This window comes from Falco biarmicus, chromosome 6 (genome assembly GCF_023638135.1).
Source record: "Falco biarmicus isolate bFalBia1 chromosome 6, bFalBia1.pri, whole genome shotgun sequence".
In the NCBI taxonomy this organism is placed as follows: domain Eukaryota; kingdom Metazoa; phylum Chordata; class Aves; order Falconiformes; family Falconidae; genus Falco; species Falco biarmicus.
The window spans coordinates 61,308,484-61,333,922 of record NC_079293.1 but is presented as its reverse complement, the minus strand read 5'-3'; the positions used below and the strand labels follow the sequence as shown (position 1 = coordinate 61,333,922).

General features: G+C 39.7%; 1 protein-coding gene across 5 annotated transcripts in view; it reads right to left on the bottom strand.

Annotated features, from left to right (window-relative positions):
- Positions 1-25,439, bottom strand: part of CEP85L (centrosomal protein 85 like) — a 152,738-nt gene that overhangs the window by 22,926 nt on the left and 104,373 nt on the right. For all 5 annotated transcript variants that reach the window (XM_056342606.1, XM_056342604.1, XM_056342607.1 and 2 more), the window contains one exon: positions 9,204-9,325. In XM_056342606.1, the coding sequence (XP_056198581.1) occupies positions 9,204-9,325 (122 nt within the window). The remainder of the gene's footprint in view (positions 1-9,203; positions 9,326-25,439) is intronic.

The window sequence follows — 25,439 nt, the reverse complement described above, 5'->3', positions numbered from 1 at the left end:
CTTTGCATAACTGCCTCTGAAAATGTCATTAACCTCATGGCACCCAGAAACAAAAATTCTGGAAACAGCCCAGCAGTCACAAGCAGAATAGAAGATAAATGCTGTAGAAACGTACTTACTATTTACATACAAACCTATAAGTCTTTCGAGACTCCATACCAGATGCATTTTATCACTGATGTTCTCATATGCTAAGACAGTTTTAATCCTCTCATAGCCCACTGCTGTTACTATTAATCTGCTGCATAACCACAGGCTGTGAGCTTTATTTAAACAGAGTGTAGAAAGTTCAAATAGTTTCACAAGCACAGCTTGTGTATTACAGTGGGAATGCTGTCCCTAGAAGCCTCCCTATTACCAACCAATCACCCCAGCACTTTAAAAAAAAACAAACAAAACCCCAAATGCAGTGACTTTAAGGCATTTTTCCGCAGAAGCAAGCTGCTTGTATTTTCATCATCATCAGTATTATTATTATTAAGATTTCACTGATACCCTGAACTATGCATTTTCATCCCATTTTTTGAACCTCCAGTCATGATTTCTGAATATCCTGAGATCAAACCCTCTCTGTGCTACTCCCAGGTACATTCTTTCTTAGGGAACTCACCTGAAGTGACAGGTAATCAATCATACATGACTGAAGTGGTGGCTACATGGTTTATGGTCCCCTGTAACAGCCCTTTTGTCCCAATTTCCACACATCAGTTATTTACACGCCAGCTAGATTATTTATGGAAAACCCTTCTATTTTTACAAAGTAATGACTTTGGCATACTTTCAGGTCTTGTAAAATGCACACATTTTGTTCCCTTTTCTTTATTTCCTCGAGCCCAACAATTTAAATCAAATCAAAGCATGTCAATCATCAGGAAGCTACAAGCCCACACTCAAAGGACTGACACCGATGAAGTGACATATGCCACCATGGCTCTGACAGGTCTCTGCCAGTGTCCTTTGCTGTAAAAGAAAGCAAAAGCACTTGATCCAGAATGTGACTATGTTTGGGGAGAAAGTTAATTCTGAGCATCAAGCGTATGAGAAGGGTGGGTCACTAGATCCAGCTCAATGTTTCTGATGCTAAGGTGACGAAGGACAACAGTAAATCCCAGAATACTTTCAACCAATTACAGACCTAAGGAAAAACACACTCCTTTTATGCCCTTGCAAACAGCAAAACAACCCACCAGCTATCCTCTTCTCTTGCAGTGACCTTTAGTGTGCCCTACCACCAAGTAACTCCTAGTTTGCCTAAATCCAGGTTTGTAAATAAGTAGCTCACTTTCAGTTGGTATATTCAGACGACAAGAAGAAAACGGACTAACACTGTGCTGCCCCATCTGTTTGGGGTGAGGCTGTCCGTGCCCCTCCTGTGCCCTGGACATCAGCTCTCAGCACCTCACTGGATCACAGGCCCCTGCCCACCCCCTCATGCTCCCCAGGAGCCCCTGGCCCTCATGGGGATGGAAGGAGAGAACAGAGTGAGAAGTTTCTGGGGTTGAAGGAGCTGTGGGTTAAAAACCAGAGACAGTCTAGTAGTAATATGAACAGTGCTGACCCTGAGCAAAACCGTGGAGCTGGTCCCTGGAGCTAGGGCCCTCGGATGACAGTGAAGTCGAGCGACTGACTAGGAAGGGCTGGTGACGAAGAGTCAGGAAATCAGACAACACTGATGCAGCTCTGCTTCCCGTCCATGGCATGCCATGGGTACCACTCAGCCACGCTGCCACAGCTGGAACAGGGACCTTTGCTGTGGCCCTCCCCAGAGTTGCTGCGCAATCAAGACAGCTAACACTCTTCTGCTCATCAATGAAGGGAGAAAGACAGGCCAAAGAAGATCATCCCCTCACTAGGGCATTTGCATTTAAAGGTGAGACTCAGAAAATACTTCAAAGGCAGGCTAGGGAATGAGCAAAAAAAAAGGCTTCACATGCACGTTTCAATTGTGCGTCTGCTATATTCACAGTCTTTCTGCCCACGGACAGTAAGTGGCTGCTTCTGGTGATGCATATTCCCTGTGTTGCTATTGTCTGCAGACAAACATGGGGAAGGCAACATGCTACACCCCATGAAATGGCAGCCAAGCTCCCCCCCATCCTGGATGACTGGGACTCTTCTTAAGAAACTGGCTAAAATCCAGAGAAAAACTACTGGCACCACTTGACGGTAACTGGATCCATTTAAATGCGCAAAAAGAAAGTTAACAGTGATAAGAGTGAAGTATCAATTGGGGGGGGCATATCTCAGTTTTGATTCATTTGTAGTTCTGTCCTTTAGCTCAAACAATCCCCTTTGAAAGCTCAAGCCAGTACAAAGAACATGGGATAGCAGAGAACAGCACTCAGTTCAACATGCATAAGCTTGGACTGTCCTCAGAGACCAGCATCAAACTGCTTAATATACAAATCGCTTCTCTGTATGTCTCAAAAACATTAGTATGACAGAACAGACATTCACATTATTTTCTCATATTCACACAGGATGAGCAAATTGTGGACACGTGCTTACACAGACATTCATACATGCGTTCATCTGGAAATAAACCATATTCGCTTCAATCTGGGACCAATTCATCTGTTCTCCATAAATCCATCTTGTCCCCTACTTCCTCTAACATGAAAGAGCCTTTAGAAACCCACATCTGCCAGAGAAGCGCCTCCTCCCTTCAACCTTTAAGAGATCAGCATAAATCTAAGTCCCATCTAAGTCACACTACAAGTCAAGATACAGGTCCGGTATCTCAAACACTTCACGGACTTCAGAACAGAGCTTCCTCCACCACAGAAGGGACACTAGTAACTTCGTAATAAACCAAATGACAATTGAAGTTTACCTTCAAGAAGTCATGAGTTAATGAGAAGGAGTTGCTTTAGGTGAAAATGCCTAAGCAGATTTCCTCAGAGTCAGGATGCAAAGTAAAACATGATACAGATCCTTCTGTATTACAAATATAATTTATTCCACACTGTAGTTGGGAGGTATGCTGCTTTGTTTTGTGGCTTAAGAAGTTGGATACTAATTTTTATATCCCTTTGTTTTAAAGGCACGATCTTTTGGACCACAAGTGCAAATGTGCAGAGTGCTGATAGGGAAAAAGATCAGTAGTAAACGAAGTCCTAAACCCAATGTGAATACATTTTCCATAATTTGAAAACTCATGCCAAAGTACTCCAAAATCAGTAAAGCTCATGAGAAGTGTGACCTCAAATTTCCTATGCAATAGAGTCTGTTTTTTTGGTGAAATTAAGAGCCTGCGTTTCAAAGTGAACTACCCTTCCACCTGTCACAGGAGAACTTATCTTGAAGAGAAGATAGGAACACTACCTCTGGGAGTCAAGAAGTAATCTCTGCTCTGGATGGATTGTTATTTTTTAAATGACTTTTCTGAATTGCGTAGAAGTTTGAAATGCCAGCCTGACCCACAGGAGGTAAGCTAGTGCTGAAGGATGGCAGGCAAAAGCACAGCCAGCAACTGTACCCTCTCAGATGCTCTGGGCTACTTAGTCCAGGGGGGGCGAGGCATGAGCAGGACAAGGACACAACCGTTCAAAGGACTGCACCCTCCCCCCCATGGTGGGAAGTTTTTGACTTCTGCAGTCTCCCGACAGGTCAAATACAGAGCAAACCTTCCACCTCCCCTGCTGTTGTCAGCTCTGCCAGCTGTAAGAACTCCCACAGAAAAGGGTGTGGGGTCGCAGCTGACCAAAACTACACAGCATTGTACTACAAAAAGCAAACACAACATAAGGCAACAGTCTGTGAGAGATGGGTGCTCAGGCAGAGGGAGACCTGGGCTGGCCAGTTTGGACACTTCAGGGATGATGTACTGATCAGCTGGAGAGATCTCAAGGAATAACGAAAGCTACAAGAGCTCTAGAAAACATGACCTAGAAGGAAAGACTGAGTCATGCTAGGAAAAGTCTTCTGTTTCAGCTAATTAATGACCAAACTCTCCAACCCAGAAAGGTCGTGGAACATCTGCTATTGCAAGTAGCAACAGCATAGGAACCTACCAGGAGTGACACTACTACAACTTGTCCTTCCTAGGGCTGAGCATATAGGTTAGACAGGTCCTTTTTAGCCCTACATCCTCTTGTTATTGCCAAGATGTAGGTTATTATATGAAAACTAATGCTATCAATTTCCATTTCATAGATTACTAGTATTCACCTCTGAAAAGGTGAACTTTAATAACTGCTAAAATAATTACTCTAACAAAATCTTCCTGAAAGTTTACCAGCCCACGATACAAAAGTCTCAATCACAAGTTACCTGGGTGATTGGTGATATTAGAAAAACATAAATGCATCTTTTTCAAGATATGACTGCAAGTGAAGAATATTTTACAAAGCAAGACACTCTGAGGAGGTTCTTCACAGCCCTACTACCTGCACAGGACTCCCAGATATACAAGCATGCGCTCAGAGCCTGGGTGGTATAAAGTTTCAAAGCCTCCTCAGAAATTATACCAAATTAGCACTCAAATGGATATGCTAATTCTGCAGGTCTTAACAGACTATCCCAACTTAGCAGAATTACAGCTTGACACTAGCAGTAACATGAGCACTATCAGAGCACGTAGTTTGATGTCAACTACTGAACTCAGGACAATCTGACACAAGCCAAAGAAAATCTAATTCTCTTGTCCCAGTGAAAACATCTAAGCATAATTCAGATATGGATGGAAAGCTAATGATTTAGCAACTGTTTTAAGAATGTAAATGTTATTATGCCCTGAGTAATGACAGCTATTCACTAAAATTGTACTTCTGTATCTACCTTCCCTTAAAAAGCTGTTAGCTGTTCAAATGCCCTTAAGCCATCTGGAAGAGAACACTACACGCAGTCTTATTCTCAGCAGCTTATGTCATATGTTCAAATATTTGGCATTATTCATGTAGCCCCTATATACAGTCCCTGCCAAACAAACAGTGCCACGACCACACTAGAGACACCTACTGAAGCCAGCCAGTCTCAAGAGACATTCACAATTGTACAAAACACTAATTTCAGTGTTGTGAATGTACTGAACATAGGAGGAACTCAAAGAATTAAAACATGATGCCGTCATTTTCTAAACCAGTTGGCTCCCTCTGGTGCTAAATATTACATACTGTTACATAGTAAACCACAAGAGAAATAAGGCAGTGATATAATCCAATTATTTTGTACAGTAGGTGACAGACATTCTAGTAATAAGTGTTACAGCAGCAGGTTTCCTCCTACAGACAATATTCTTAAATCCTTGTTCACAGCCTGTACCAACAGCTCTTATGTGCAGAAAACATGACACACATCTTTAAGAAGTGCCATTGTGATCCCATGCACCCCCGCGCCCCCGCCACCCAGACTTCCTTCCTTAGCTACGTTTTTGCTTCCTAAACGCATGGTCTCCATCTCATTTAAAAGCAGACTTAAAAACCATTCTCAGGCTTTAATTCATTAGATTGGCAGAAATTCCTAGAGTGGTTTTAAAAAGCAAACCAAACCCACTTTTAAACCCACCCATTTATGCTGTGTACATTCATACTTTAAAATATGCATTTGTTACGCTGAACAGACTACACAAATCAATTTTAACTAATCTATTAGTAAATCTGCTGTTCAGTGCAGTGTAGAGAATACAAATCAAGCCACTTGTTCTATTCACAGATGCAAGTGGCTGTTTCGGTTTTTAAAAATGCTATTCACGTCTTTGAATTTCCAGTGATACACCAAAGTATCCATGTATGATGATATATATACATTGTAAGCATTATTCCTTGAATCGTTTTTAATGACTGAAAACTTGCTTGCAGCTACTCCAAAGTCAGATTTCCAATGCAAAACAAGGAAGTTTAACAATCTAACCCGGAAAGGCTGGATTTTTGTTCCCTTATCATCATTGTGTGGAAAGAAGGGAATCAGGCAGCAGGTTTTTCTTTACTTTTCCTGCCCCTCATCCCTTTTTATAACATGGAAAAGGTAGAACAGCTTAAGCATACTGCCTCATACAGAGCCTGCATCCTACTTACCAATAGATTTAAGCACCACTGTGTGTGGTGTGATGTCATGTTATTCTCTTCCACCTCCTGAATTAGCAGGGCCCCTCTGCAATTCCCAACAGAAGAGGGTTTAACATTAAAAAAATGGGTAATGACCCTGTGGGTGAATGGAAGACTAGTGAAAACGGCAAGAGAAGGGTGTTCCCAGTGTGCTGCTTTTCATCTAGCTGTTCTCTGTACCTGTCAGCAGTAAGCAGCTGGCTCTGGAACGCCATGCCAGCTGCTACCCCACTCCTCTGGCTTCCACACAGCAGGAGTTTAACCCAACTCTCCCAGGATTCTGTCCCCCCAAAATTAAACAAGTCTTGCTAGCACCCTCCAACCACCAGTTTGTAAATTCAGCATGAAACATGAATTAAGGAGACTACACCTTTTAAAACTCTTGTGAGAGCAGGTACAAGAGGCCTTCTCAGCAAACACCTACCACCAAACCTCAGTCAACAAAGTAATTCCTCCTCTAGTTCCTGAAGGCATACATTCTGTAATTTAATTACCACCATCCTGAATCCTAATTAACCACACTTTAGCAAACTTTAAACTTTTATTTTAGGTCACTGTACCCAAATGAATTCAAATTCTGAAAAGAAGTTTAAAGTAAGCTCAGGAAGCCCAGCAGCTGGAAGACTTCTGTTTACTCCCAAACATCACCTTGACTCTCAGTGCAAGGCCTTGTGTCCCCATGTGTTAAATATGGACAATATCAAGTTTTCTCATAGTGATGCTTAGTGCCTTGAAGAAAGTTAATATTCACACTTAAGTCTTATTTATAACCATCTGATAAGAAATGTTACACTTGTGCTTTATAATGGACTTCTATTTCTAGGCTTTTGGACAGCAGCTATGTACCATTTTCTCCATGAGTGAAACCAAAAATATTTTGTCATAGAAAACACTACCTCTTCTTAAAAAAAATAAAATTAAAAAAATATTTGTAAAATCTTTCCAAATATGCAACACCACTTCATTTTAATTTTAAATAACACAAATCCTCTATTTCAAACAATTTTATTTTATTTTAAAATAATAACTTTTAAAGCAAGTATTTTGCCCAAATGGAGGCTAAGTATTCCAGAGCAAGCCTTCTCTGTGGAGTATTATTTTACTGCATTATTATAATTTATAACATGCTTAACTGTGACACCAAGTGTCTACTTAAAGGAAATGACTGTAACATCACCAAGTAGTCTTTTGTTTTGCTTCAGTAGCTTCCAGAGTGTATTTTACATTTTCAGCTGAATGAAAAGGAATCATCGCAACCAACTTCTGTCAGAAATCCAGAGAGAACTCTTGCCACCTTCATTAAGTCACATGAAAATATGATTTGCACAAAAAAGAACCAGCACTGCCACTAGAAATGAAGAAATAGTTTTTCTTCCTCAGCACGGACAGTATCAAGTAACATTAGCGGGCAACTGGGTTACAAACTGTCACTTGAGAAACTTCACCCTTGACTGTAAACATATTTCCAGTGTGAGAACAACATGAACTGCCTTTTCAGTTGCCATTGTATAATAAGTCTTCATGTGCAGAGGGTGATATCCTCAGCAAAGGCACCAAAGACTGGCCCTAGCCATCATGGGCAACGCACTTACCAATGCTGCTGGCAGCTTGGGCCCTTAGAGGGGGGCTGCAGGTTATATATACAGCATTACTACTGAAATAGCTAGCCTGAAAAAAACACTGTCATTTAGACAGCCTTTAAGAACTGACCAAAAGGCTCTGACAGAGGAGATCTAACCAACAGTTAAACATGTTTCCATTTTAACTGCGATCCCCTTGGGAGATCACCACCTCTGTAGGACAGCTGGCAGAGTGGGATGGTGTGCCCATGCCTCAGCCCCTGCAGTTCCTAACTTTGCATAACATCTTCAGCTGCAGGGGCAGGTAATATCCCATTATCCCAAGCAGGCACACTAATATCCCATATCAAACTGGGGAAGCTGATGCCAACCTTCATCACAACGCCAGCAGAGGTACTGGCCAGACTGCTAGGGGACAGAAGCACTTTAAACTGCTGCAATTCCTTGTTCTTTTGCAACAGAAGAAGAAACAGACCTTGCACAAGCATAATTCTCCTGATCCCAAAGTAAATTACGCCCAAGCTGCCTATCTCCACCCATTAAAAGAGAGAAAGCTGCTAGATGAATATAAAAACATTCATAACGGATGCCTGACATCCCTGTGATCGACACACACCTGCTTTATAGAGTTCTCATGCTGTGGAGCAAACTATCATACAAGAGGGCACAACTATTTCAAGATCAGAACAACCACTCCTCTTTCAGCCACAAAGCCAAGAGTTTATTATTAAAACACAGACTGAGCCAAACGATAATTATGTCAAATATAAAAACGCCCTTCTTAAATGCCCTACATCCAAACTGTGCAGCTCCTGATGACATCTGCTAATTTACTGTAAGCTTCATTAAACTCAAGCCCTTTATTAAAAGCATATTTTCCTCATTAAGGCTTCATTTTATCCAAGTTTCAAAAACTCCAGAATTTACTTCAGATATAATAGAAACTTCACAGCAGTAAGTTGCTGCCAAGGTCCATTTCAGATTGATAGCCATTTTAATAAGAAGCTATGTATTTACCGTATATAGATCCTGGGTGTAATATTTTATTATCTGAATAAATGTGTACGAACATCTGAATAGCATTTTACCACTGAATGTTACTGCAAAGGTGAATTTCTCAAAGCTTTATTAACTGGCTTCAAATATATTAAATTTCTATACTTGTCACGGAAAAGACTATCAGTGCAATGCAGTTTACTGGTTTTCATCTTGCAAGTAATTTCCAAGACCTGCACAAGCAGAAAGATGTCTGATACAAACCCCCAGGCTGGTAAGAAACTAAGATGGGGAAGCTGACAGTAGAAATGGCTGTTGGTCTCTCCCTTTTCCATAGCAGAGGCATTAAACCTTACCTAAGTAAATTTCCAACTCTGTAAAAGACTATTAACCTCTGTAAAAGACTATTAACCAGCAGCCAGTCTTCTCTCCTAGCAAGGACTAGCTCCCACATATTTGTGCATAAATATTTGCTGGACTGGAACCTAACTACTGAGTAGGGCAGCTCTCCTTAAAGTCAGTTTCTACATTGTAGCTTTTACATCATCTAATCTAATCAATTCAGCAGGAGCAGGTTACTCACCGATCAATCACAATCTCTTTCTGCCTTAGCAGCCCCTCTTTAATTTTCATTAGAGATTCCCAGTTGCTGAAGTCCTGATAGCTGGTAGCTGGGTAACTCTGACGAGATGTGCCAGCTGGAATCTGCATAAAATAATGGTAGAATTAGCCTCCAAAACAGTAAAGGTAAATAATATCCTACATATTAGCACGTTTACAAAGCAGTCTGTTGTTTCAGAAACCTGGCAGTTGTTTTCCAGTTTAATTCATATTTACTTTATATAAAACAATCAGATCTATAAACAGTTTTCTGGAAACAAACTTCAGCACAGTGTCACTGATTTAAAAATTATTTTATTATTTCTCTTCTAAAGAGTTCATAGCTCTGAAAGCAGTTTGAGATAAAAAGCTCATTTAGAATTTAAGCACGTAAGACAAACACCACAAAATTTTCATATCCTGCTGCAATTCTTCTAGCACTACAAATGAGATTGCCTGATAGCTTTAGATCTGCTGGTGACAGCAACTGTTACCATTCACTTGCTCAACTTTAACTCACCTGTAACTTTAGCACATAGAGAAAATTCCCCTAGATGTGTATGCATTTAAAATACAGAAAATATCATTCTAGTTAAATTCTAACTACTTCCAAGAAGAAAAGTTTCACAAGTAACAGGTTTCAGGCTTTCCATTCATCTTTACAAAAACCAGGCTACGTGTCTCACAACAAACTGAAGATGATAGTTGAACTGAATATATGAACCAACAACATTATGGTTTGGAAGGAAAGTAAACAATTAACTGGGATGTTTAATCAAAATTTTTATACTCAGAATACATAAAATGTATTACGAACATTTGTATCAGGAATTCACATAAAGGAAGGTTTAAGTTAGAACTTCTGTGATCAGACTAAGGGATCCCAGCATCAGATGCCATAAGGTATTATCTTATCTTCCACCAGTTTACTAATCACAGAAAAAAAGATTTCTCTCTTTATTATCTGGGAGGCATCCTGGACTATGGTGCCTATTTATGCTTTTGGAAGAGAACAGAAGGAAAAAATGTGACAACATGGATATTCGTTTTTTAACGTTTAAATTGATTTTGGGATATTTTTACTTGTATTGCTCTAAAATGTTTTAAGTTTCATTTGGAATTACAATAAAACTGTATTAAGACCAAGACTTCCATCAACAATAAACATTAGGCAAACAAGTGTCAACCAGTCCATGCTTCAGGTCAAAGCTTTACTGCAAGTTACAGCATGAATGGAGAGAATTCATTGCCTAAACCCTCATACCATGAAGTGCTGAAGTCAGGAACCAACTTGTGACAGCTATGGTCTCTTCTATAAACTGAAAAAGTGTTCTTTTCCCCATTCAATCTGGTTCAGTTTAATCCCTAGCTTGCCCATTGATAAAATGGACAGAAACACATTTTATCTCTTCTTATATCTGATTTAAACTTATAAATTAGATGACAAGACTTACTATTTCTAAAAATCTTCGGAGACTATCCCTCACACATACACCACCACCATCTATCAAGTCCAATTCATCTGCTTCAGGGAATATTTCCTTTGCTTAATAAACTGGATAGCTTCAATAGTAAAAATAGGTATGAATGATTAAAAAAAAATCATCATCAACGATTCTATACATTAAACACTTCATGCAAATTCCTGTCCAAAGACACACTGAAAATATGTTCCTTGCCAGACAATATCAAGTATTGTATCTTTATTGAAAGGGCCACATTGGCTGGACAAACAGTGATTTTTGAAGAAAAGTAAAATGTGAAATAATAGCTTTCATGTGAGGCCTATTCTAAGTTTGAAAGTTTTGTGGGAATAAAATTTGTCATATCTGCAATTTCTAGGAAATCAGTTGATTAAACATATGCTTATTCAAGGAAGTTACGTTAAACACGGCACTACACTCTACTGGGAGGCATGGAATGGCAAACTTAACTGCTGCTTGGATTAAGATCTACCACTCACTTGTTGACATTTGTGATAGATTTAACAGTTGTCTTGCTTCATTTGTCATGCACAAAGATCAATATTAGCATTTTAAAAAATCCTAAGTTGGTGATATCACCTTAGGTTTTTTTTTGGTTTGAGCAGTTGTCTAATAAAACCTAGGGAAGAAGCCACGTCAGGATTCTTCCTGTAAGTAATATACACGCAGAGTCTTTAAGGATCAACAAATCTGAAATAAATTTTGCCTAGGTCACTTAATCCAGACCAGATAACTTCAAAGTCATCTTTGGTGCTTAAAGAATACTTTAGGATTGTCACATATTGTTCTGTATTACAGTTATCCACATGACTGGATGAATTAACAGGCACCAGCACAAAACTATTTCAGTGAAAGTCTTAGTCACACATACCATGTCATGCAATATAAAGTGACAACATCCGGAACTATCACCGTACTTAGTGTCACTAAATTTTTTCTTTTGTTTCTCCCATTTAAGTACTGAGGAATGCTTTTCTATATCCACATCAATACCATTATGCTACAGTCAAAAAAAGAGAAAGAAGCATTCCTTAATGCAGCTAGGATTAGAAAATTACTTTTCAGAGCCTGAAATTTCATCTCTATCAACAATTTTTTTTAAAAAAAACAACAAAAAACCCACACCAAAAACCCACAAGGGTTTAACAGAATAATCTGGAAAGATCAGGCTTTATAAAGCCAAATCAACCCATATTGATCAAGGTGAATTCTGTCTTTAAGACTGAACTATAAAAATCAAGAGATTGAAGACAACTCTTTAAATACAAACCCATCTTAACTGAAAACATTCTAAAAGCCACCTGTGGTTTCTCTATCAAAATTCTTCAAAGCAAGCCCCTTACTTCAATCTAACACCTTTTCAAACTTCAATAGTTTGCACTAAAATCCTTCAACTTTGGTATAATAAGTGACTATACAAGAAGCCAAATATTAAGGCTGCTGAAAAGCAAGGCAGTGAATTTTGCAAAGTTAAGAACAGTAGTATTTTGTCAATTAGATACTAACAGTAGTGTCATTTAAAAAAAATAAAAAGTCTAATATGTAAGGTCTCCTTAGCTGACTGACAAAAATGCTTTTGGCTTTGGAATATATCTACTCTTACAGAGTATATATACGCTGTATATACATACTTAACAATAAATAAAGTATTTTGTATTATAAGTGTGCGCTTCAAGTTGTCACTGTCAACGGATGAAAACAACAACAAAAAATATTTGCTTCTGATACCATATTTCAGCCATATTTTTTAAAAAAGGATATGCTAAAAATACTTCTTCGCATTTCCCAAAATAACAAGATACTTCACTCATCTAGGAGCACATAGTGTTGGCTACTCCAAACAGCCTTCTAGCTGCTTTGAATGCTGTGGTAACACACAGGTGGTCCACTTACATTCAAGTACTTTGCCTCCTAAGGACATCAAACCAAATCCTGACAGAAACTTTTAGAACTCATACAGAAAGCCAGCCACAACTCCAATCCCCAACTTGAATCCTCCACAACTACAAAATAAAATGCCAGCTTGAAACACACAACATTCTCTTCCATCTGCCCTAGAAAATACAACTATTTTTGTCACCTGGCAACTCTTCCAAGAGTATCAGCCTTGGACTGAGAACATCTGTTCAGTTAAAACAGTATCCTTTGCACAGTGCCATCCAAAGGTCCTCACTAGCTTGTTTTTTGACAAGGGCTTGGCCTTGACTTTCACAGCCTGGCAAGCCTTCAAGTCTGCTTGAAGCAGCTTCACTGCTGAGGCACAGCTAGCTATTGAGAAAAATAAAAAAATAAAAAATATTTGCTGTACTAGCCTATTTGAAAACATTTTTGCTGGAACACACATTGCCGACTGATTCCATCGTATTTCTGAAGTGGGAAAATAGTTTTGCTCTGGACTAGAGGGTAACAACATTTGCATAACTTAGGCCAATAATATCTGGGTATAAAATTGTCATAATTAGGATTATCTTCTCCAGACATGCCCATGGTTTCTGCCTGAAGCAGTTCAGTGTCTCAGCACACGGAGTAGCACAGCATTCCACAGACCACGCTGTATCACAAAGGTGGAATCCGAAAATATCAAAATCATAGCCAATATCAAAAAACCCAATGGATTTTAAAGGGTTTTTTTCCCCCCTGAAAGTTGCAGTTTAAATAATTTGGCACTGTCCGTACTAGAATGTAAATTTTCACAGCCCGTTGCTAACAGCTAGCAGAATTCCAAAAGTTATGCTAAACAAATTTGGCTTGCACTGCCCTGTGCTACCATAAACCCCCTTTCTGTAGGTAATATTATTCTCTCACTGCATTTTACAGGCATTTGTTATTCAGGAGAAAGATAATTTCTTGCATCCACAGCTAATCCAAAGCAAAGAATCAGCACAACTGATGTCAGCAGAGCACAAATGGTTCCTTTTGTTTGACTGACAGTGGAGGAAACAAATAGGAGTGTCTCCATGGGCTGTGCCTCAGGGACATGACGCTTGCCCTACTACCTCACCGGGCGATGAGGGAGAAATTAGAGGTGGACGTAGCAGCAGGAAGCCCAAATGCACTATTATCACAGAAACGCCTCTTGCTCTTTGCTCCCGTGATAGGAAAAGGATTAGGTCTGTGAACGGAGAGCAGCAGTCACTGATGAACTCTGCAATTGCTCCCTGCCCTGGGTATGGAAAGAAAGATTTACCCATCCCTTCCTACCAACCGAGATTTCTTCCTAATAATCAGGCTGAGTGTTCAGGTCCCAACCGCTCCCTTAATTCAGACAAGCCCAGAAGATCATCCACCATCTTACAGCAAAACATGCGAGGGCTAGTGGCTCTCATGCAAGAAAAGCAAGCGGAGGCTGCAACCATGGAATCAGACCCTAATTTTATGTCACTTTAAAACCAAGGCAAGGCATCATTTCTATAGAAAAAGGCTGCGCCTTGCTGAAACGCACTAGAAAGAACAGCCACAAAGAAACATTATCACAGATTCCCAGATGGGTGAAAACAAGGCTACAGACAGATTCAAGAAATCCTGGCATGTGGGTGTCTGTATTTCACCACCACCTACCTACCGCACCACTCTGCTCCATCTTTGCCATTTAGGGAAGACAGTGTTTCTGCTCAGCAGGATATAATCACTACAATCCTTGGCAGCAACACCTAGGCCGTATTGCTTTTCGCTATACTTTCACAAATCTCTGGCAGTTGTGGGGAGAGAAGTGATCATGCCCTTGCACCCTTATTCCAGCCCTGGTACACGTGGTGTTCTTTGGGGACTTTTTAATGAGGAGACGACATAATTTAAAATCAAAATTGAAACATCATCAGACTGTGAGGTACTGAGAAATATAGACATATCGTAGAGAGGTCAGCATTGTCAACAGCAAGTGGTGACATTCAGCAGGGGGCGGGGGGCAAGAATCAATAAGGCTTGGAAAAAAATCCCAAACATACTTTATACATGCAACCTGCAAATTAATTAACATATGAGGAACCACAACTAACAGGGAGAACAAACTGGACAGAAGCTCACAATTTAACCTGCAGGAAAATCAGCTTAACGCAGGTCTGGATTGCCTGTATATAGTATGTCAGGTCACAGAGAAAGGGGGTGAGGGAAGGAATAACACAGTGGCTTTAAATAATGCTGGCATAAACCCAGCTGGAAGAGCATGTTTGGTTCTGGGCATCATACTACCAGAAAGTCACTAAAATAGTTGAGTATGTTCAAAGAAGAGCAACTCTAATGACTAAAAAGCTTAGAAAGAGCGGTTCATGAGTAAAGAGCTGAACAGCACAAATGCTGAAGAGACCTGACATCAGCCAGCAAACACTTTGTTTCCTAGGCTGAGTCCATACAAACCAAGGTTAACAGAAAACTGACAAGACAATTTGGAAGAAGAGGGACCACCACAAACCAAAACCAAACTAACTAAAAAGGAGAAAAGCAGCAAAAGCATCTCAAAACAATTGAAGGAAGATGCAGATTTTAAGATTTTAGGATCTACACTGAATAAAGTTTAGGAACTAAAGGGCAAGCCAGTCTTTACTTGATGACACATCAGGACTTCTCAGTGTTAGGGTTAAATTATGCTGGGACGCAGTACATGTGACCAGGGACAGAAATGACTACACTATGCCAAGAAGAGAATCACAGTTAGGCTCCAGTCTCAGAAACTGAAAAACAAGATCAAAACTCTAAGGCTCACCTTAAAAATATATAGGCACAGTTGAACTACATGAATGCTACATGAAGATTTTCTACAGAATAAGCAGGCAGCATGACAGATGCACTAATTGCTATCCCAGTTTGCAGCAGTCTAAGTTAGTGTTGGTAATTTAGAGTGTCAAAAATTGGCTAAACAATACAACAAAAAAAAAAAAAGGACATTCCTCCCCGCCAATTTTCATGTGGGTTTTTTGCCATCATAGAATCAGATCCGTTCAGTTTGGCACTGCAGTATGATACAGTGCCTTGCAAAGCAAGCACTTTACAAAGCAAGTACACTAACCCGCTCCTTCTCTTTGCAGCAAGATTAATTAAAATTGCGATAATGAGTTGTTCTGTTCTGCAAAGGGGGAGGGAAGGACGTCAACATGCCTCTCTTCAGTTAGATGGAACCGCATTATTGCTTCTGTTGTATGACTTTTTAAAGCTCTTCCAATAAAAAATTAAAATGCTAATGCTGACTACAGGCAACACCACTATCACTGTACCTTTTAGAAAGTGGAAAGCTTTCAAAAGGGAAACAAATAAACAGCAACAGCATTAAAATGCCTCCTAAAAGCAGCACTCCCTCCAGCCATTACATTTTTACAAGAATGCTGAAGCTTCCTTCCCAAATGGAACCCCCATTGCACACAAGGCATTACATGCTTTATTAGAGACCTCACAGACTTGACCCACATAAGCCAGGGAAGAATTTGACCGTCCTACAAATTACTGTTCCCCAGCATTGTTTAAACTGCAGCTGAGGCTTCTGAACTTTATCAAGGTCAGGTCTGATAACCACAGCATGAGAGGAAGACATGATCCCTTAGCACAATAGCTTACAAATGAATTAAGAGCACAGCATAGCAAGCACATGGTTGCTGGGATACTAAGACAGCTGGGAGAAAACAAATGCTAAGGTCAGGTATGGTATTCACCACGGAGGGGAAAAAAATGGAGGAAGAGATTTGCTACTGATAGCATGGTTACACACAGGATTTTAAGTGACCACGCAGTTGCTATCAAACGTGGCACAGATTTACATTGCTATCAAAAGGGAGCGGGGCCTGCTCTCCTGCCCCTTCTCACCACTTCAAACATTCATATCTTTCAGCTCCCTTCTGACAGCCCTAGTCCTACACCCCCCCTCCATCCCATACACACGAAAGTTATTTGTATCTAGGTCAGGCTCCTATCAGATCCGTTGTACAAGGCCATGTGAAGTGTAGCACTGGCACACACCGTTAAGTGGCAGAGCAGCGTACAAGACAACACGTTTTGCAGTGGCACAGCTTTGTGCTGGATTAGTATGAACACACAACCACAAGTTGAATTATCTCAACTATGGACAGTGCCAAACACTCCACAACTATCAGTTTGCAGACTGAGTATTTTCTATGCTTCTGAAAAAAATACTATTAGGCAGTTGCTGTGACACTGTCAAGTTACTGGCCAAGACCTCATGTTTCAATATGCAATCACTTCAAGAAAAGGAACTTCCACGTGAAGGTGGTGTGTGAGAATAAAACAAATAGCCTCCTGCACTTTCATCTTTCAAAATAGTCCTGCCTGTGGTCATTACCCGACTTCCAAGAGCTCACACAGGACCAGCAGCGCAGTCCTAGCCTACAGTCAGAGACTGTAGGTGTCAAAGATCTGTACGTGCTCAGCATCTGCATCCAGCAGGGGTTCCTGAATGTAACAGCAGATTAGTAAGAGAAGTGAACTGGAATGATGGCCACCGCTTACCTGACAAAGTTTTGGTATTGTGCAAAAGCCTCAAACAACAAAGTAGGAAGTCAATACAGTAACTCTAAAAAGACTTTGCAAGACCCCTAGGCATGCACATTGTTACTGTACGAGTCAAGGGCAGTCTCATTAGAAGAGGCTACAGCCGCTCAGCAGTTCTCCATGACTTTCTCATCTCTGCCACCTCAAGCTACTATGTTCTTAAAGGGTGAAACCAGCACTCCCAGAGCTGCAGGCTAAATTATACACCTTCTTCTGCTTATCTTCCTATGAACAATCATACTTCTCTTGCTTTTATGTGTTGTTATAACATTCCTTTATACTCCATGCAACACCAGTATTATTTTTGCCAGAAATCCTTTCCATTTATATTCTGGCAAACGTTACAAACACAAAACACTTCTAGGTGCCACTTAGTATGACATTAAAAGCAACAGTGCCTGGAATTTTCCACTGATAACAATTGGGTCTTTCCTAAGTATAGAAGCACTTGTTTTATTAAGCGTTCATTTTATCTTCCCATTACATTTAAATTCAAATGTTCTTTACTAAAAAACAAAGTTAAACCTGGAGGTGAAAGGGAGCTTCCACAAGAACAACATTAACCTTGGTTTTTCGGTCGAGTGGGTTTTTTGTTTTTGTTGAGGGTTTTTTTGTTTTGTTTTGTTTTTAAGCTCTTAGGGTAACCTTCACTGTTAAATTGATTATTTTTCTTTTTGTTTCCCATTCTGTCCTGCAAAGCAGTATGACCAAAAAGTGACTACAGATACGCTAAGGCCACAAAAAGACCATTATTTTAAGTGCTGCACAGATGTAGAACATACATTATTCCCTACAAAATTTTATGAACTGTACAAGTAAGACAGAAATAGATTAGAAAAAAGGAATAGTTGGGAAGGTAAGGTAAGGTGCAAATCAATCATGAATGGAAACACCCCTAGAAGCATGACACTCAGTCACTTGCACTCAGGCATCCTCCACCAAGTTCTGATTGCTCATAAAAACCTTTACATTAAGTGTACATTGCTAATATCTACAGCCACCAGTTCACTAAGAGCCAGCGTTGATTGCACATTCATTACTTACTACTCCTGCTCATGGCCAAAAGAGAACGCATGCAAAAAGTGACCTAGAAAGCAAGCAAAAAGGCATCTGTTTTTTTGCTAGCCTGCACAAACTCTGCAAGGATGAGCAGAGCTGGCCATCAGTCTTGCTCAGGATTTGACAGGAGCCCTTCTGTAAAAGAGGTAATGAAAACAGAGTGCAACGTGTGAGTATTGGAACGTGGGTGGGGAGGGAAGAAGAATAATTGAATACTTGCTGTGCAGTAATTGGAAACAAAAGTTTAAAAGCACTAAAGCACAGACCATCAGATTCTTTTAACAAAACATGCAATAGTGAAAGAGAGAGGTAAGCCACTCTGAAAATGTGAAGCAGGAGAATACATTTGGAGAAAACTGATGCTCTGCAGCTTCTTTATCATGGGTCCCAAATTTTCAAACGGAAGACCTTTCGATTCTATGAAGAGTATTGACCTCTGAACCAGAAAATTGAGCCTCTCTTCTTCTGCCTTCAAGACTTCAAAAGAAATTTGAGTTACAAGTGCAATATTCACCACATTTAACTGCAGTTAGAAAGAAACAAAAACTCCCACAAAAATAAAGCAGAAGCGTTCAAAATATTTATATGACAATTAACCCAAGTATTCACACAAACTCAGAAAAGCACGCTTCATTAAAAAATGGCAATCCAGAACTGGTCTCCATGGGCACTTGCAGAAAGAATGGAGTCTAGCCAAATTACTGGAACCCACGCATTTAAAGTTTTGCAGATGGAACTTTTGTACATATCATAACTGAGAGCACACATGGAAGAACTATTAGGTAACATACTGTTTTCCACTCCCTTTTAGGCTGATAAACCAAAGAACCCCCCTCCCCACCCCCCACCCCCCTCCCACCTTGCTCTTCTCCAGCTCTCATTATTATGAACACAGATTAAAAAAAGACAAGGAAAAAAGACAAGCATACTCTATAAACGGCAGCAAGTGGGGGATTTAGTAAAGCCACTTTGCTGGGGATTGGAAAACAAAAACAAGTTCTCTGTAAACACAGGCTCATGCAGAGTTAATAAGGTCTATGGATGTCAGAGCTCTGCACAACATTGAGTACAGTACTCAATTACATTTGTTGATGACTACCTTGAAAAACTTCAGCAGATGGAAAAATTAGAGGCATGCTCGTTTTCCACCCCCACTGCAAGAATTCTCCCTTAGAGGAACTAGCTGTGTTTCAGCCAGCAAACAAAGCAGGACAGCACATGGACCTCCTGTGAACAGATCTGCATTGCTTTGGGCAGGGATTCTACCACCACCCCTGTACAGCATCACATACATCACATATTATCATGTGAACAACAATTACTCGGTCACTTCCGCAAATGTGAAAAAGAAAAAAAGAATTGTTTTTTTTTTAAACTCACATGGAGCCACCATGTACCTGGTGTGACTTTCTAAATTTCAGAGGGAATTAGCTCTGACAAATCAGGTCCTGGAATCTCAAAAGTCAGACATTTGAAAATTCTGGTCTGAGACACCTGCATCACTGACATACAGAAGAAATGCAGCCAGTTTAACGCTGTACTGTCTGTGAAGCTGGGAACCACACAAGCATGGGAGGTAGTCACACAATTTGTGTGTTGAGTAAGTGACAGATATTTAAACTGTTTGGCTTCAATCCAGATTATGAACCTTTCCCACTTGAGTTTGAGGGGTACTTGAAACGCACTTGTCCCTAACAAAAGTAGCAGTATGATGTAAGGGTACATTTGAACATCCGTGTCAGTGTGTGAAGGTGTTTCCTTCCTTAGGAGATAAACTGGAGGGGGTGGGAGCCCCAACACCTTCTTAATACAAGCAGAACGAGTAGAAAAAGTTCACACTAAAAAATAAATATCACTTCCATCACCAGCAATTGGTACTTGTCACTTTTAGGTCTCTAAGTATCTTAAATACATTAGAATGCCTTCTAATTCGCATTCTACAGAAAGGAAATTGAGACGGAAGCAAAGACAGTTTGTCTGAGGCTCTCCAAAGAGCACCAAAATACAGCAGATTCTCTAGTGTGGAAACCATTTTGTCAGCAGAATACTGGTTTAATTTAAGAGATACAAATGAGACTATCCCTGCCTAAAGAAAAATAAACATGTTGAATGAGGTTTCTGATTTAATTATAAAGGAAAACAAGGTCTTATCCATCCAGAACATCCTTAGAGCCAAAACCGAGATGAAGCCGCATATTCTGTTTGAGATCCAATTCTCTTCTTCATCATGCTAGAAGAATGTCACACATGTAAGCTGGTCTCCTGATGCTCCAGCTAGAGACTCCCTTTTGTGTCCAATAATGAGAGAACGAGAGGGAAAAATGATTCCCAGTGTAACGATAAGCCACTCTGCTAGAAGTGGGGCACCTGCAGGACACCCTTCCTAGTATACTGCCAAATACTGCACCAATAATGCCAAACATTTGGAAAGAACTAAAAGCTGGTTCAGTAACAATTCGTTCAAAGCTGTACATACACCCCTTTACCTAGTTTCTCTGTGATTGAAGCCCAAAATAACTTTCTCATAGTCTGAAAAAAAATAATCAAAGGAAATTTACAAATCTGGTAATGTTGATGAAATTCACAGTCATCATTCCCCACGTTCCAGTCCACTGTTACTTCCATTAAGCTATACTCTATCCACTAGCCGAATTCTCAATTCACCTTTCTGCACTGTCATTACTAAGGTGTTTTAGATTAATGGAAATCTGCAAAATCCTCCATAGGTGGAAAGAAGCACCAGGAAGCTCAGGCGGTCTGTAAGGAACTTGGGAGATCTTCCATACTTTTGCCTTTGTACATGCTGAATGTCCTACATGCTGAAAGTGTCATACTGATATTCAAGCAGGTGTGTTTTCCAGTTATATAACCCTGTAAGCATATTTGATGACCCTTTTGACACTGAAACATCCCCCTTCTTCCTTTCTCTTACCCTCATCAAATACACTCATACTCGGTTCAGTGACAACTAATATATTAAACTAATCCAGTAAACCAGTATATCCTTAATCTGTATATTTAATCTACACAAGAGTTACCGCAGTCTGAAGGGTTTTAAATTTCATGTAAATGCTGTAATTTATTGCAAGAAGAAACCAAAGTATAAAATACACATTTAATCTCTTATAACTAATGCTAGAGTAATCCAATACAATGTGAATTAGGCAACTGTATTTTAACACAGAAGATGGAGGTTCATCTAGAGGGTGGCAAAATTCATGTTTCAGAATGAATTCCCTTTGTTTTCATTTTCTAATTCACAGAGATGTCAATACTATTTTTATACCAAATACTTATATAACCAACTGATACAAAGGACTGTATTTCAAAACCACAGGACCAATTTGTTTTCAATAGAGTCCACAAAAAGAACGCAAATACCGTCTTCTGTTAGAAGAAAGTCATAAAAGAAGGAAGAAAAGCTCTCCTTCACATCATCTCAGTGGCCAGGTAGCTAAAGCCAAAAGGACTTAGAGATGACATACGACAAAGTTTCTACGTTCCAGTTAGTGACAACAGAACTTCCATGAGGAAGCAGCTGCTTGTAACAAAACACAAAGTCATAAAATATTTACAAGACTGGGAAATCTTTTATTGCTACTCAGAGATGGTCTGAGCCAGAATAGTAAAGCAACATTTTTATTTTGGCACATTCTACAACAGAATAAAAAAAAATACAAAGTTTTGTACCTCTAATTCTCAAGTAATAAGAGTATGGGACCTTAATTTTCTCAGGTGCTAGGAGCAAACCAAAATTTTTAAAATAAAGGATTTTTTCCTGCATACATAATTGTGAAACAACACTTCAGTTCTCAAGAGGGAAAAGACATTCTACTATTTGAATAAGCTTCAGTGATTTCTGATGGAGTAAAAAAATTTTTTACATAGTGTTTTAGCTATGAATTGCACGTAACAAAGAAAGGAAGTGATAGATAGCTGACATTCAGCATGGCAATTGTGCTAGTCTAATATAGTACTAATACAGGTACTGCATGGGGGGTAGCGGGGGGAAGGCAGGGCAATGGGCAAAAGAAAGATGTGAAGAAAAAGTCTGTAACACCCACCATGAGAAAGAAAGGTGTTTCTGGTTCATTTCCCATATACACATCTCAAAGTAGGAGCATCTAAAAATTAGCCTGAAAACCTTTCAAATGTCTGATCTACATGATCTCCATGTTGATCTGAATGAAGATCCCAGCGAGGCAAGACGCTGAGGCCACTGGTCTACAAGCACCCCCTCCACGCTACAGAAGGATCACAGCAATACCCTGCACGAGAGAATCCTTCAGCTTCTAAATGCTAACACATTCATTATTTGGGCAATATTATGCATTTCTGTTAGGACAACTTTCAGCTGAAGATAGGCAGCAGCTAAATCTAAACCCTAATTGTTTCTCCTCCATTCTGCAGTTACTGTTTAAGTGGAGATAATGCCATACCACCACTTGGCAACTGGAACATGGTCTTCCAGCTTTATCTCTCCTTCATATGCCTTTGTCCTGCCGTTCATCCATCACTCATAACATGTCAAATAACACAACTAATCTCTGTGCTTCCTAGAACAGTTTATCTCAAAGACACTCAACACAGTTTCTTAGGTATAAGGATCTCTGCACACTACCTCAAGCACATTGTTCAGCTTAACCAGTTGAGGCTACAAGTAAGCGCCAAAATACAGATCTCCCATGCAGTTCATAGAAACAAATAACCAACCAAAAAAGCAACCAAAAAACTCCCCCACATTCCACTGTAACGAAGATCACAGATTTCCTATTCTGTATCATGTTGCTATTTTGAAAACACATTGTATGACTGCAATAAACTGCTACTATTCAATTATTTGGCCTTCATTAATCTAGTAAAAAAGCACACTTCGTTGATATGAGAGCAACCAGGTATTTGAAAAAGCACGGGTTTTTGTGCTGTCAGTATTTTCTTGCAAAATACAAAAGCTACATGGGTCAAACCTGTGCTGCCTGTATTGCCTTCAAGTGAAGTAAGCGCTCTCTATGGGGGTATGGGAAGAGGAAGGACACTGTGCATTTTCAGAGCAAGAGCCAGGCAAAATTTCTTGTTCCCCTACTCTCCTAACAACAGGTCAAAGCACCGCAGACCATAAGCAGGCATTACAGGCTTCTGACCCCTGCGATCTACTTTAATCGTTAGAAGTTCATGCCAGTAACAGTGACTTAAGTGAAAACATTCCAGATGACCTTTCTGAAAACGTCTTTGGTTAGTAACAAATCAGATGACTAGTCCTGCCAGAGCCTTCAGCATTCCCAAAACGAGAAATATTTCAGCCCAAGTTGTATAGTTTTCTATTAATTTATTTTGTACAGGTTTTTAAAATCAGTTCGTAACGGTATGCTTCACAAGTTGTGGCTTCAAAAAGTTAAATTTACCTCGTTTAATAACGAAAAATAAAATGTGAAGATCAAACTAATTTAATGACTGTCCAATGCTTAGGAAAAGTAAATACTTCTTGTCCCAGAGGAGACTAACTCAATGCAAAGCCTAGATTTCTCAGCAGAGACTGCAAGTATCACTATACAAGCAGGAAAATCTGCAGCCTCACAAAGGCAACTTCATCCACATACATCCAAAAAAACCCTGAGATTCCAGATGTGAGTGAGAATCACTGAAATCAGGTAAGCATTAAAGGAGGCATCAGGTAAAACAAACAAACATGTGGGTCACAAATCTTTCAAATTCAAGCAAAAAACCTCAAAGGCATAAAAAAAAGTTATTATGTCTGAATTGATTAGGCTATTTCCTTGCCTGGCGTAAATCTGGAACGCTGTTACACCAGCTGAAAATATTGCTTTTCCTGTCATTTTAGAAGGAAGTGAAACTCCCATCTGCCTTTAGGTTTATTAGACCTGCAGTATAAATATAACTGAAGGATGCATTAGCTGGGTCCTTTCCCTTAGCACAGATAAGCAAAAAGTGTCTGGTAAGCCACATTTGCTGATACCTGGATGGCTACAAGCAATTACACATGCTGCAGGAAGCACCTCAGATTCAGGGCAGAAAAATACAGGTTAGAAAAAGGAAAGATCTCATTTTAGTGTTCAGCTTCAATACCAACATCTGCTATTCTGTCCCACCTACACAAACTAATGCACACCTGTAGGTGCATCTGCTTCTCCCTTCTCTTTGTTCTTAATCACTTCTAAATGAAGATGTGCAACATAAGAACCTTAGCAGTGTGAAGTCAATAGAGGCACATCTGCAGTATGAGAGAAAACTGCAGCAGCACCATGAAATAATGTTCTGGGTACTCGAGACTACTGAATTTCTTTACTTGTGTATTTAAATAATTGGCCTTGGGTTACAATTGCAGAGTTGTAGATTATCAACAGACCAGATACTGACATCTCAAACTCTTTACAGAGATTATACAGGTGGCCAGTGTCTACAGCTGGTATTTTAAAAACTAGCACACAAAACTAAAGAATACTCCAGGAAATTATCACCAATGTGACTAAAAATATTATTATTATTATTAAAATAAAGGAGCTGGTATGCTTAAATATAACAAATCTCTTTTTGGACACTATCCCAAACATCAACCGGATTTCTAAATAAATTTATGAGAAGAAACATGCGCTGGTGGCAATTTCTAATCCCACTGGAGAAAGCCCAGATCATCTCCATTTAAGGTCAAGCAAGCAACAGCTGCACATTTTTGTTCCCCAGAACAAAATAAACTAGACCAGAACCTCCAACACAGATTCCTTTTCTCAAGCTTTTCCTTTCCGATATCCATGGGTGTCTGGAGCCACTCACTCAGGGGTGAACAAACAGTACAGCTATGTGTTCATATATCCTGTCTGTACCTGTCAGACTGACGTGTCCCATAAGCAGCACTTGGTCATCTGTCTCAGAACCCCACCAAAATCCTTGAGTTACACAAGGGAGTGACACTGAACTGAAGCAGAAAAAACGTTCAGTACCCAAGCTTGTTGTCAGAGAAACAACATCAATACAAGATCTACAACATCCATGTGGTCAGAACTTGTGCATGTTATCGTTATTTAACAAATATGTTCTCTATCTTAAAATTTCTTATCCAAGTTAGACATTTACAGAAGGCACGCATTATATTTCTGATGAGATACTAGTATTTTTATTAATGCCTTAGCTTGCAGATTTATGTATCATTCTCTAAGACAACCACCAAG